Consider the following 14,094-nt stretch of genomic DNA (forward strand, 5'->3'; position numbering starts at 1 on the left):
TAACGCGGATCTGTTCTTTTTTCTTTTTTTTAATGTTTAAATTATTATTATTATTATTATTAATTACATAAGAGACCATCAATTGAATTACGCGAGAAGTTTTTCTTTCTAATTAAATATGAAAATTAATATTCTATAAATATTCTTTCTTCCTTTTTTTTTTTTTTCTATTTTACTTTTTTCCTTTTTTCTTTTTATTACCATGCAATTGTGCCGGTTACACCTTTAAAAAAAAAATATCTAATTAAATATTTCTTGTTCTTCGAAATGATCGGAATTTAGCGTTATTTATTACGCTACTTGGAAAATATTTCACGTTACGACTGACAAATGATATTCCCAATTGTTTTTTTTTTCTTCTTTTTTTTTACACATTTTTTTTCTTACACATAATCATCAATTCGACGATTCTTTTCTCTGAAACGTGACGCGCGCCAGCTGCAAAGTTTAAGGTCTAGGACTTTGGTCTAGGTGTACCCTTTCATCCGGAAATTTCACAAGTTTGTCGTTACGCAACAATACCGATTCGAAAGACTTTTACTCTCAACTCCGAGATCTCACGGAGTTCGATGGAGCTTTCTATTTCGCTCTTACGCGTCGTGTAATTCATGACTGTATAATGCGTTTATTAATATAGCAGGTTCGAGACAGTTTTTTCAAAAATCGATAAAAAAGATGAAACGTTTAGTTAAATCCAAAATAGCCGTGCATAATAACGATGACATTTATTGAAACGTGTGTGCAAAAGAAAAGTCGAATTTTATGTTTCTCGAAAAAAACATTTGTGACGCGATCGCATGCGCCAACCGCCATAAGAAATCTCCATGACACATACGTCGCATCACTACTCTCGAATTAATTTCGTTCGATAATTTTTTTCCAAGGCAGTCGAAATCCAAGGAGATAAAAGAAAAAAAAAATTGTTTTCGAGAGAGATATTTTTATAATTTGTGTTAAAATTTTTTGAAAACAAAAAACGAATACGAAAACGAAAATTGAAAACAAAACGATTAATCGGAAACGAAATTTTGAAATTTTTATTCGCATATCGATCCATTTTAATCAAAATCAATCTCGATTCTCCGAGCAATCGAAGCGAATTGAATCCTCCTGCAACGGGAAGATATCGAATTTACAACTTTTACTTTCCCATCGATGAAATCCGATCATGATGATTCACCTTATCCATGGCCCTTGCGCACATATGATAATTACATAAACGCATCATGCAAGGGCTTGCGTAATCGTGCAAATCGTAGAACGGCGATATCGTTGCAAGAAAGAACTTAACAAGGAGGCATCATCTTTTCGAAGTCAAAGTTCTTTTCTCAGGATTTTTTCGTCACGATAGACCTTATTCAGACTTAACGATTTAGATTTTTGCAATGCTATATTATATTCTCGGGAGGAGGAAAAAAAAAGCACTTATTATCGATCACAATGGGGAATGGGAATTATTCATTGTGCATATTATTCCAAGAGTAATACGTTCACGGAAAGAGAATTATATTTGGAATTCATTAAAAATAATAAATACACGTGTTGTGAATAGTACGTAAATAAATGTGTATGTATAAATAGTGCATGCATTTTTTCTTTTCTTTACCATCATTAATTCTGAAAGAATAATAATCTGGAATGGGATGATCACATAGTAGAAAAAAAAAATCATCATTATTATTATTCACGAAAAAGAACGTTAAAGTAAAACTGTTTCACTATTTCCACGTTGCAAAATATCGGTGTAGAGAACAGGTGTATCCATCACGCAATCTCGATACGAGAGAGAGGAATCTTTTTTTAGTAATCGAAGCAAGAAAATTCGTGACGATTCTCTCAAAGCGAAACTTTATTTCCGTCTCGATCCAGTGATGGGGAAAATTTAATAGTTGAAGTCACGAATAAAGTTACTTCGATAATTTATCGTTCGAAACATAATAATAATCGGAAATAATTGTAATAACCAAACGGTCAAGATTATATGAAAAAAGCGGAACGACCATAATGGCTTCACGAATAAATATTATTCAAGCATTTTGATAAGTAATTCCTTAAAGTGAAAAATTCTTTATTCGAAATTTTTAACTACTTACTTTTTCAACGGATTAATCCTATCGATTGGATCCGCCTCAAGAATGCAAATCAGGCATTTCCTCTCGCGGATATTTTCCCCACATTCTTCTTAAAATTAAAAAAGAAAAAAGGAAAAACCACGGACGAGGATATACATCGTAACGGTACGCGACTGGTTCCTTCCTTCTCTATACGTTATACCTGTTTTCCTACGAGAACGAGAAAAATTAGGAACTTTCTCCTTCCGTAGGAATTGCGGAGACGAGATCTCGTAACGTGTTATTGTTTTTGCAAAAGTAAATCGATGTAATTCGCGTACGCGGTACAACGATCGAGAGATTTAACGAACACGTGGTCGCGTGATTGTGAATGTGAAGCGCGTGTGTAGGAAGTGGCCGAGCGGAGAAAGTAAGGACGAATATGTTCGTTGTTCGATATATGCATATAACCGAGCGATGGCTACGAAGCGCTTCCAAGCTTCCTGTTCAATCTTCAATTCACTTTCGAATCGATCCATCCATCGTTCAGAAACTTGTGACACTTTCAACACTTTTAACCTCTTTCAAAGTTTTTTTTCGTATTGTGGCCATCTGGTGGCCCATCTCTCGATACAATCCAAACATAAAGTATTTCTATTATCCACAGTACCCACAGATGAAAACAAAAAGCTACGATTAAAGATTTCGTGGTGCAGAAGCATTGAAAAATGTGTTGATCGTATATCTTCGTATATCGAATAAAAATACACGCGCGAAGAGAATTTATAGAATAGGGAGAGGGGGTAAAAGACACGTTATAATACACGAACGTTGTTACGTAAAAGCGTTCAGGTTGATCGGCGAAGAGGAAACTCGACTTTCTTACCGACAGAGACCTCGTCGCGGTCTCTGCCGTGACCATGCGTCAATTCAGTGAAAGTGCGCATTTTCGACCCACGACTTTTGAACTGGGAATCAGAAATGGAAAAATTGGCTCGATTAACGAACGAAATCGATTCGACACGGTTGAGGAAATATGAACGAGGCAAAGAATTTTGCCCGGAACGTAAACAAGAAAGCGAGGATTACGTATCGCGCGATTAACAAAGTACAAGGTCGTTACTGTTTACCAACGTTCGAATCATCCTAGTTACGATGCTTTCGATTTTCCCACAGCCACTTATCAGCCTCGAACAATGAGATATGCTCGCACGTGCATTATCGAATTTCTCATACGCGTTATATATATAAAATATCGTGTAATATTTTGTTTTCGAAACGAAAACAAGGAAGAAATCTAATATAATGTAGCTTTAATTGTAAGGCGTGTCGATCGATTGGCGTGGGCAGGAAACGGCAGCGATTAGAAAAAGGGTAAAAAAAAGAAATAAAGTCAGAACTCGAGTCACTCGGCTGGAATTACGCCATAAATTTCGCCCACCTTGGTCTCCAACGTCAGAGTAGCGGGCGTTTCGTTCGGACAATTTCCCCGTTACGACTTTCCTTCGTGGCGGCCTTCTCCTCGCCTCTATTCCTACATCGAGGCGTCACGTATCGACGTTTCGACGTGTCGACACTGGCCCGCTGTCTTGTCGCCGCTGTTCAAACGTCTCGCCGGCCTCGCCGCAATCTCCTTCTGCCAATCTCCAAATTTCCCGCGAATTCCGGATACGAGGTGAGATACAGTGTGAGTTACAGTGAAATTCGCGATGGTGATCATCATCGACAGTGAGCGTTGACGATTGTTTGTCGTCGGAAGAACAAGAAGAAGAGACGCACACATGACTTTCGATTCGACTTTCTATTATTTTTCGTCGGAATTTTTCCACTCGAATTCCGTCTCGAATCCATTCTCGATTCGATTGGAACGAACGATTTCGATATATTCGCATTCCTCTTTTATTTTTCTCGTTAACTATTCGCTCAACAAGTGAGTGCAAACTTCGGTCGAAACCAGTTGTTCCGGATCCAGATAATCAACTTGGCGATGGATATCGTGTAAAAAAATAATTCTTCGTAATTTCGTACGCGTGTTATGTGCGTTATTGCAGTGAACCGTTGTTGGAACGTGCGCTCGAAGCGGATCGGAAGACCAGGTAAGTGATCGATCGATCGATCGATCGAAACGTGTCACGTTAGAAAGATTCGATTCGTCTGCGAGATTTTTGTTTCAATAGAAAGTTGAACTCGCCACTTTTCATCGTGAACATTGTTAGAGCACATCTTTCACTTTGACCGAGCATCGTGAATTTACGCGTTCGTGAATACGTTTTTAAGGAAACGTTTCCCGTTCGATATTCGTAACGTATTACGAGAGAATATAACGAGAGAAAAAAAACGAAAGAAACCGGAACATCCGCTTTCTTTTTTATACTTCTGGCGAGTATATTGCGTAAGTGTCACCAGATATACATCTCGTGTCACGCGTTTCATCCAAGCCGAAAAAAAAAAAAAGAAGTGTCCTCTCAGCTTTCAAAACCCAAGCAATTTTCTATAAGGATTATCAACTGGTCTGGTCAAATGAGCGTATATAAATTATGCGTTGCGTAAGTACGTGTACGTACTCTTCCGGTTTCTCCATCTTCTTTTCTCTCTTTTTACTTATATTTTCTTTTCTTATTAGTACACTTTCCACTTTTTATCTTTTATCCATCGTATTTTCTCTTATCTGAAAGGGAAAAGGAGATATGAATTTTCTCGTCTCGTCATTATTTTCCTAATTCCTCTATTCTTATTTATTTTCTTATTTATGCGATTGGCACGGGGTTCAATCCTGGTATTCCGTTAGAAAAATTATCGTTTCATATTAAGTAACAAAACATTATTTCGTTTCGTTCTTTCGATCTTTTTTTTTCTTTTTTTTTTTTTTTTTGCCAAGTTTTAACCGTGGATAACGTAGCTCGAGCGTTTACATGCACGAACGCTATGTGGCACCACGCGACAACAAACGAAGATGAACAGCAACCGTCCGCTTATAAAAACGGCTCTACTACTTGCTAATTCCACGAGTCAACGAGTTTCAACGATTACAATTAAAAATCGTTTCCCTCGTCGTTAAATAGGCGGCGATAAAATAATTTACGTTCGTAAATTTTTTTTAATAATTCCTAACAATTCATTTTTAATTGGTTAAGAATCTTCGTTTCCTTTCCAATTAAAATTCGCCTTACGTGCGAGCAAAATTTAACGGCTCGAAGTTTCAAGTTACCTCGATAATTTGTTATTCAAAGCGTGGTAATAATGGATCGTGGAGCGGATCGATTATAACAGAATAAACGTCACGCGAGCATTTTAATAACAAGTAATTCAACTCGAGGTAACTTTTAACTCGAAACTTTTCGTTATTTTCAATCGGATTAATGACACAATTGTTGCGCGGTTGCGGCGATTTATCAGCCCGATAAAATCGCAATTTCCATTGCACGAAAGCCGCGCCTTGGAATTCCTTCGCGAACGTGAAAGGATGATCGCCTAAATTATCCTTTTAGAACGCGCGTCTTTCAAAATTCTTCGAAAAGTAGCACTTTGTTACTCGTTTTTTCCACAGAACGAAACGATGTACTCGAGCCAGTAAACCGTGTTCTCGACGCGGTTGTAGAAATCCAGCGAGAATCTACGCGAAAGAAGCGTTCGACGAATTTGAAAACGAGTCGTTTGGAAACGAGCGGATTTAATTAGGATTTGAATTATTATTTAAGAGAAAAGAAAACACGTGATGTAACAAAGTTATTTCGATTACATCCATAAATCAGAAATCTCGTTTCCGTGCATCGATTGCGAAACTTGTTTCGATCGTACACGTGTAAAACCAAAGCGCCGCTTCTCGACCGTGAACGGAGAACACGGTTCCTGTGCGACACGCAGAATTCTTGTACGCGATGAGCATTATTAATCAAAGAAAAAAAAAAAAAAAAAAGAATCGTTCGAGACCTCGATCCAAGATCACGGTTACGCAAATTAGGCGACCCACTTCAATTTGCATAATTCTGTCGCACGATCCTTCTCGACCACGTCCTCCTCGAAACTCAAGGAGGATCACCTTGAATCGGGTTTAATAGGATTCTCGTGGTGGTCATAGTTCACGGCGTCGACTTGTTGTTTCTCGCAACTCGAAGAGGAGACCGTCGAGGAAACGAGATTCGCCGATTTTGCAACGCAAATCGATCGAAAAATAAAGAGATAGCCGCGAAAGTAATTGCGTCGGTGACGATCGCCGTAATTGTCTCGACAAATGCATTCCTCGACCTGGAACGAGGAAACTACGTCCTTGATCCTTTCCGTCTCGTTCGTGGCCCGCATTTCGAATCGCGCTTTCGAATTTCGCGGCGAAGATCCCGGCTGCAATTCCACTCGATCGACTCTGGTTTAGGAACAAACTGTGACGAAACAAAAGTTTCTTTCCACTGGCGAGGAATGGGGAGCTGCTTTTAATTAAAACGTATCGGATAGATAGGTTTCAACGATAGAAAAGGTGAAAAATCTCGAGAGGTTCAAGTGTATGGTCAAGGTGAAAGCGGAGGTCGTAACGATTCCGATCGAAATGGATCGGTGAACAACGGTCGAACGTTCGAACAAAACCGATGGATTCTCGATCGATGGGCATCGATTCGTCTTTCTTCTCTCGTCGTGGCCGAGAGAAGAAAATTTATAGATCGCGCGCGGCCACTCGTTTCGAGTCGAGATAAGGTAGAATAAATCGATGCCGCATCCTCTCCTCGTCGATAAAGGATCGAACGCGAGGAGGATTTTCTCGAACGATCGAAAGATTCCCGTCTCGAAGGTGTAATATATATATACGAGGTAAGAACACGGAGAAAGGAGGAGTGATCCAATTTGGAGAAACCGGCAGTTGCGTAACGATGGTTAACGTTACGACGGCTCGTGACGTGGTGTGAGATAATATAGCGAGAAAGCGACGTCGAAGCGTGCACCTTCGTATTGAAAAATAAATTGCAATACGGCTATCCGCTTTAGAATTGTAATCGAAAACTGTCTCCTTTCGTTCCACCACGACGAGACTATCCGAGAATTATTATTTAACCTTTCTAATTATCAATATACGCGTGTATATCGCTTGGAAAAGGAGGGAGTTTATTAAACGAAAATTGCCGATTGTCGAAAATTCATTACGCAATTACGCGATTAACCGCTGGAGGCGCGCTGTTCATCCGCGTTCGATTCCATCACGCGCCTCTTCTTACTTTCACACCACCCAATAATTCTGACCTTTTCGATTCCCCCCCCCCCCTCCCCCCCGACTCTCTGCCCTTCCCCCCCCCCCCTCCCCCTCCCTTCCCCATCATTTTGAGACACGCACGGGCAATAACGTTCGATCGTCGAAGGCAGACGACGATCCGTCCCGATCGATTGCGCAATCGTACGCATTGCGTGCGTATCCTCGCGTATCCTCCAGGATAGACGGTTCGGTTTTTCGAGAGCGTAGTACGAGGCTGCGTGGGATTCGCGGAGCAAATGAAACCTGCCCCACCTGGGAGGCGAGGCCTGCGAGGCTGCTCGATTCTCGATGGGGCACACACATGCTCGCCTTCGTCCCCCTTCGTGCCGGGGAGACTAAGACATCGGGATCTCCTTCACCGTGGTCCTCAAACGAGCCTCGCTCTCCGCCAGGTACACATCTCTCTCTCGCCGCCACTACACTCGTAAGTTCACAGTCGCGCGCCACTATATTTGTTTCTGCCCGCCGCCACGTGCCTCCTCTTACCTCTCTTCCTTTCTTCCTCTCCACGTTTCTATCCACGATTCTCGTTTCGTTTCGTCTCGAGTCGGGCGCGAAGGTGGAACCAGTGTTCGTCGACTTCGTCGATCATTCTCTATTTATCTTCTTCTTCGACTCGCGCGACTTCACGTTTTCACCTTTCGTTGCAAGGTTGAAATAGCGGCGATTAATAGAAATAAACAACACGAAATATTCGTTCTCGGGATGTTTTCGATTAATGTTCTCTTCGTTTCAGAACCTTTCACCTCGACTCTCGACGGAATCCTATTTACTCGTTAGTCGTAGCCACGATTTTCCCCAGGACAAACAAACCGAAGGTGAAGGAACAAAGAGAGAGAGAGAGAGAGAGAGAGAGAGAGAGAGAGAGAGAGAGAGAGAGGGGGAAGAAAGAAAGGGAGCAAAATGAGGATAATAACTTGCTTGCTCTTTGGCCTCTCGTTGCTGTTGGCTTACGTGCACTCCAATCCTATCGTGGAAACGGAGGACCTGAATCCGTTGAACGAGGTAAGACTTCTTCGTAAGAATTCTTCGATTCTTCTCTCTTTCCAACGATGGATGGGGGGGGGGGCGAGGGGGCCGAGTATAAAATCCCACGAAAACGTAACGTAGAGGAGGGAGGGGAGTCTCCTCTATTAAAAATCGTGAAAGTGAAAGCGCCCATTTCGAAGTTTTATCGCCTTGCATCGAGTCGGAAGCTCGTCTAATATCGAGGGTCTACGATCGGGAGATGGGTCAGGAAAGAAGACGCGAAGAGGGAATGGAGAAAAGAGGGAGAGAGAAGGCGGCGAAGAAACGAAGAGCGAGGAGTGAAAGTGGTTGGACTTAACTCGAACGAACGCGAAGCCGGATAAGCGCGTAACTGAAAATTCTGACCCGTGCACGTGCTCGTTCACCTCGCTCTTTCTCCCTCCCTCTCGTCCGTTATTTGTCCTCTCGTAATCACACGAAATTAGACGAGAGATCGACGAGGTTTTGAACCTTGTCGTTTACGATCAATCGGGGACCGAGAGCTCGTCCGAGAGACTCTCGTCGTTTAAAAATTAATTAAATGAAATCTCGGCGAGTGAAGAATAAATTTAATAGTTTACGAATAAAGTTATTTCAGTGATGATTTATTTCAGTTAATAAAATATAATTGCAGATAATCGTAATCCCAAACGGTGGTTCGAATAAATATTATTTATTAAACGTTCCAATAAGCGATTACTTTAAAGTGACTTCGAATCGAAGAATTTCCCATCTTAATCTTGGATTCGTTTCGACCAGATATACGTGGTGGAGGCCGAGGATGACCAGGGGGACGAGGGCAGGGCCGACAGGGACAAGAGGAAGATCGCTGTGGCGAAGCTGGGTATATCGAACGGGATAATCAACTTCGTGTTCAACGTAAGAATCGAGCGATGAAAACAAAGTTGGGAGAGTAACTCGCGATGATCATCGTTTGCAGAAGCTGGATTCCTTGATCGACGCCAAGACCAAAGCTCTGTCCGACCTGGACGAGGCGAACAAGGTAAAGAACAAGGCTTACGGGATCGATGTGAACAAGTCGGCCACCAGCAGGTTCATCAGCGAGCTGGTGAACGCGAAAATTCAATCGGCGACTGGAAGTATCGGGCCGGTGGTGAACACGGCCCAGAACTTCTTCTCGAACACGAAGAGCGGATTGACGAACGCCTTCGTCTCGAAATTGGCCCCGCTCAGCTCGATCGCCACTGGTTTGAGCTCTCCACCCTCCACCGGTAAGATCGAGAAACGATCGAAATTTAAAGCTCGAATTTTTATCTTAACCGACTCACGTTTTTTTTTTTTTTTTTTTTGATCGAATTTAGGGGACAACAAGGAGAATCTCGATACCAAAGCGACGAACGCGCTCAGCTTTCTGGGAAACATTTTGAACGCCCAGTTAACAACATTGTCGAACTCGAAGGGTCTTTCTAGCGATTCACCGTTTTCCGAAGGGGTACGATAATAACTCTTTCTCTTCTTCCCGTTTTCTATTTCGTTTCGTTGGTTGTTACCTTACACAATTCCACTTCTGTTCTTTGACCGAGTACATTCATTCGATTAACAGAAACCTGCGACGACTCCTTACTTCCAATTGCTTGTTTTTCCAATTTGAAAATTACCGCTTGGAAATGGAAATTAAGAAAAAAACAGAAAAAAAAAAGATCAGGAATCGAAAGAGGACGGCTTTCGTTAAATGGGTTTCGTTTTTTTTTTCCCCCCTTTACTCGTGGCAAACTTGCATGCATCGCATCGTTCGCAAGAGGGAGTGAAACGTTGCTTGCCAAACTTGTCGCTATGTTTGCATGTAGAGAGCTATTTGCCTGCCGATTATTAACCATCTTCTCGCGAGAATAGGGGCGTTTGGAAAGAATCTGTACTGCGAATACTCAACTTCAAACTCTAGCTATCTACCCTTTGTCGGGACCAAATTAAACACGCAAATTAAAATGAAAACATGTTGTGTACAAACAGTACGATTACGGTTCGCCGCAAGGGGAGCCTTATACGGTTTAAAAAGCGGATGCGGTGCAAGCGAGGACGTTGGATTCAACACTTGGGACGTATCATCGAGCATCGACGCTTAAGAGGATCTAAACGCCCGTCTAAAAAAAAAAGAGAGAGAGAAAAAAGAGAAAAATAGAAACTAACCAACGAAAGAACTCTGTCACGTCGCGCGCGAACTTCTAACTCATTCCCATAGATTACTAGTACTGTATGGATTTTTCTTTTTAGCTCAACCGATAAATTGCCAGGATCTCCCCTTCTGTCTGTGACAAACCACGGTAACCTAACGTTTAGAGAGACACGCAAGAGATCTTCCCGACCCTCTATCTCGTCACTTGTTCGTGCTAAAGCCAACCGGAAGCCCCCTCCCCCCAACGAGCCAACCATCGTTGTGCGACAGATGTAAATAATATATCAGTTTATATCAGGTGTTGTCAGTTTCCGGGGATTAATCGCGTGTCTCGATCGTCGATGTGTAAATTCTATGTGTAAATATAGGCGTCTTTATTAACCGACATTAAGTAAATAGCAATCAGCAAGGATGGCCATAATTATGGTTTTGGATTGATATTGATGATGATATTGATGTTAAATAAAATCACGATCACGTTCTTCCTTTTTTTTTTTTCTTTTTTTTCTACGAGTTCGAATATCTTTCTTCCAATTAATCGCCCGCATCCCTTTTTCTCTATCCTTCTCCAAAGGATCATCCATTTTTGATAACGCGTGAAATTTGTATGCACGAGCGTGTAAAAAAAGAACACGATCGATCATTTCCTTTTTCTTTTTCGACATTATTGTTCCATCTTCTCGAGACTCCTTAATTTCCTTTTATTTTCTTTTCTTATCGACCAGACGCTAATTGCAATTAAACAATACGGAACACAATTTTAAATTATCACACGGCGTAGCAATGATCTTTCGCACGCACGATTGCGCCAAACGTTCTCCAATAAATATATGTATATCATGGGAACAAGTTCTCGATCGATCGGAAAAAAAAAAACCTATCCCCTCTTTCTCTTTACTCTTGATGTTGGTAACACCAACGAAGTACACGAGGCGAGTAGTTGCGAAAGGCGAACTGTCATTGGCTACTTCTTTTTTTCCCTCTTCTTCTTGTCTATGTCCAGATCTCGACCACGACGGAGGAGGATATCCCCGAATTCGATAGAACGAAGGTGAACTTGGACATACCGCCGGTCGTGTTCGGCAGCGGTTTCACCACAATCACCAATATCAGCAAAATCCTGAGCAACGTGATCACCGTAAGTCCGAGCGAAAATTCGAGCAATTCGATTAAAACTCGATCGATCGAGATCGATGTTATATTATCTCGCTTATTATACGTACGTGATTTGAATTGGCGACAATTCTTTTTTCTTTTTCTCGATTCATTCCATGGTAAACGTGTCACCCTTCACTTTATTGCAAAATTAAGCCGGTTTTCCACGTATATATATATATATATATATATTTTGCGCACGAGTGCAATGAAAATGATCCATAAATAATAATGATTAAACTTCGTCATTGAAGAACGAAGAAGAATGATCTTTCTTTTTTCACGCGTTTCAGAACTCAGCTCGTCGAACGCAAACGTTGTTAGAGGTGTTCAAACCGTTCTTCCGTGGAGTTTTCGCGATCAAGGGCCTACCTTCGGATAATCCCCATTAGAGGGTGCTTCTCTCGAGGATTCTGGGATCAACTGCCATTTCAACGGACGATTTTCACGGAGAATCCTGTTCGACGCGCTGGAAGAAGTAGCTGGATCCGTGCAAATAGCCTGCCAACTAGTAGTCTAGATAGATAATACGAATTTTAGGACGATCGTAATCGTAGTTGAAGGTGCTTGTTAGAAGAAAAGTGGAATCACTTTTTATCATCCCTTGCGTGCCAAAACCACGGAACATTTTCGAAGAGAACAATTGTTCTGTTTCGGATCCCAACTCACGAATTGTCGAATCGCACGTGGCGTGAAATATATTTATACGGCCTATGCTTGCCGCGATCGAACGGGTGATCAAACTTGTTGTTGTTTCCTTTTTTTAAGGTAAATTCGTTGCCATAAATTGCGACACTGTTTGCCAGAACTGTAGCTCGCGTGCCGTAAAACGTACGTATACAAACGATGTAATATTTTACATCACGGTTATTTAACGGGTGCCGTAAGTGTGAAGTGCGCTTGGCGGTGAAAATGTTGCAATCAACGCGTTTGCCGTTTGATTTAGGACTTGTTAATGTCGTGTTTTCCGATGAACGTGTAAAATAAACGTGTCGAATCGATTTAATCCTCTTTCACTTCCTACTATGCAAAAATATCATATCGATGATTTCTTTTCCGATTGGAAAGATCTCTCGGCTGTCGGAGAGATCTTTTTTTTTTTTTTTTTTTTTTTTTTAGCTAAGATGAAATAAATCTCATCGATAACAAGTCTCTTCTTCGCATCTGAAAGAAACTTTGTTGCGCTATCTTATGTTGTGCAACATAAATATAAATTGAATTATAATAATATATTGCTGCCAATGATCAAATTCATTCTGACTGTTCATTCAATGACCGTCTCGAATAATTAATATCATCAACCGGTTCAAATTTAGAAATCGTACAAGGAATTTATGCTAATACGTAAGATTTTTGTTTTATTACGTTCATTATACGGTGACATTTGATACTTTTAAAAGTTACTTAATGAATTAATAAATGGATGAATAAATGAAACTGTAATATCCTTTTGCTCAACAGTCTTAAAGTATACCTTCGCGATTATTTTTGGATACTCAATTCAATTTATTCGTAATATTGCTTTTTTTTTTTTAAATCGAGTAACGTTATATCTTTATTCTTATTGCAACATTTATTCAATTACATTCGATCATATCACGTAACGATGTTGTCGATTCGAGCATATTGTGATTGATCGCAACAACGTCGAAAAATCGACGAATCGATTATCATCCAATTAATCATTCTTTCGGTATCCGCATTTATTCAGAACGAATAACAAATTTATCCTATCGAACGAGAAAAAGGAAGGAAAAATTAAGTAAAAATGCGATTGGCTCGGCAACTCCGCAGCTTCCGGCCAGCTACCGCAATTATGCAACATCATGCTTGTATGAAAAATATATTAAGTGCCCGACTCTTGTCGACGTTGTCAGAAAACACTCAATCAAGATGGAATGTCTTTTCTTCGTTGGATTTATCCATTCAGAATCTATTCTCGAGAATTCTGAATACTTCTGGATCCGTCGAAATCTGTCTGAAAGATATTTGAAAAAAATGAAAAGGAAACGATGGCTTTTTTTTCCTTTCCTCATCATTTGTAAAAATAAAACGAACTTTTTTTTTTTAACGGAGTATAATAGATTCGCATCGCATAATCGTAAATACGCGAAAAGATGCGACTCGACCTACTTCTAAGTATCGAAAGGTACCAATGAACGATTAATTATCATACGTGGCGCGTTCCACTTTCTTAGACGTTATTGGCCATGCCGTTCTTGCAGATGCAAAAATGATCGGTATTATTCGCCATTCGTATTTTACGGGCGAAGAAAGGAAAATTCACGAGGAGGGGGGGAAAAAAACAGGACGACCGTCATAATTTACTCAATCGGTGTCTAAGCAAAAAAAAAAAAAGGAAAAAAGTCTTGACACAACTTCAACGATTGGTTGAAAAACGTAATAGAGATTGCCGATGCTGGAATGACAAAAATTTATCGTACAGAATCTGTAATAAATTCTCATCAACGAGCCATGTCAGCTATTAGCTGTTATCAATTCCACCTCGT

The 14,094-nt window shown here is 40.7% G+C and overlaps 1 protein-coding gene across 4 annotated transcripts; it reads left to right on the forward strand.

Annotated features, from left to right (window-relative positions):
* Positions 1–3,510: 3,510 nt before the first annotated feature.
* Positions 3,511–12,585, forward strand: LOC100870630 (uncharacterized). 4 transcript variants are annotated; one of them, XM_086906759.1, is made up of 7 exons: positions 3,511–4,147; positions 8,024–8,292; positions 9,055–9,174; positions 9,236–9,527; positions 9,618–9,748; positions 11,433–11,567; positions 11,878–12,585. In XM_086906759.1, exons 2-7 carry the CDS (start codon positions 8,191–8,193, stop codon positions 11,974–11,976), a joined length of 879 nt encoding a protein of 292 aa, XP_086762885.1. In that variant the 5' UTR covers positions 3,511–4,147; positions 8,024–8,190; the 3' UTR covers positions 11,977–12,585. The 4 variants fall into 4 exon arrangements, with proteins under 4 accessions (XP_086762885.1, XP_086762887.1, XP_086762886.1 ...); XM_086906761.1 differs by having other exon boundaries at positions 3,555–3,726; XM_086906760.1 differs by lacking the exon at positions 3,511–4,147 and adding an exon at positions 7,397–7,679.
* Positions 12,586–14,094: the final 1,509 nt, after the last annotated feature.

This window comes from Apis florea, unplaced genomic scaffold (genome assembly GCF_048593485.1).
Source record: "Apis florea isolate Af1SG1 unplaced genomic scaffold, ASM4859348v1 contig_2495_pilon, whole genome shotgun sequence".
Lineage (NCBI taxonomy): Eukaryota > Metazoa > Arthropoda > Insecta > Hymenoptera > Apidae > Apis > Apis florea.

What these genes read in the sequence shown, in the direction of transcription:
- LOC100870630 (XM_086906759.1), top strand. Translation starts at nt 8,191, where the DNA reads ATGAGGATAATAACTTGCTTGCTCTTTGGCCTCTCGTTGCTGTTGGCT. An exon ending in ATTCACCGTTTTCCGAAGGG is followed by an intron (nt 9,749 to 11,432) that starts GTACGATAATAA and finishes GTCTATGTCCAG; the next exon opens with ATCTCGACCACGACGGAGGA. An exon ending in TCCTGAGCAACGTGATCACC is followed by an intron (nt 11,568 to 11,877) that starts GTAAGTCCGAGC and finishes CACGCGTTTCAG; the next exon opens with AACTCAGCTCGTCGAACGCA.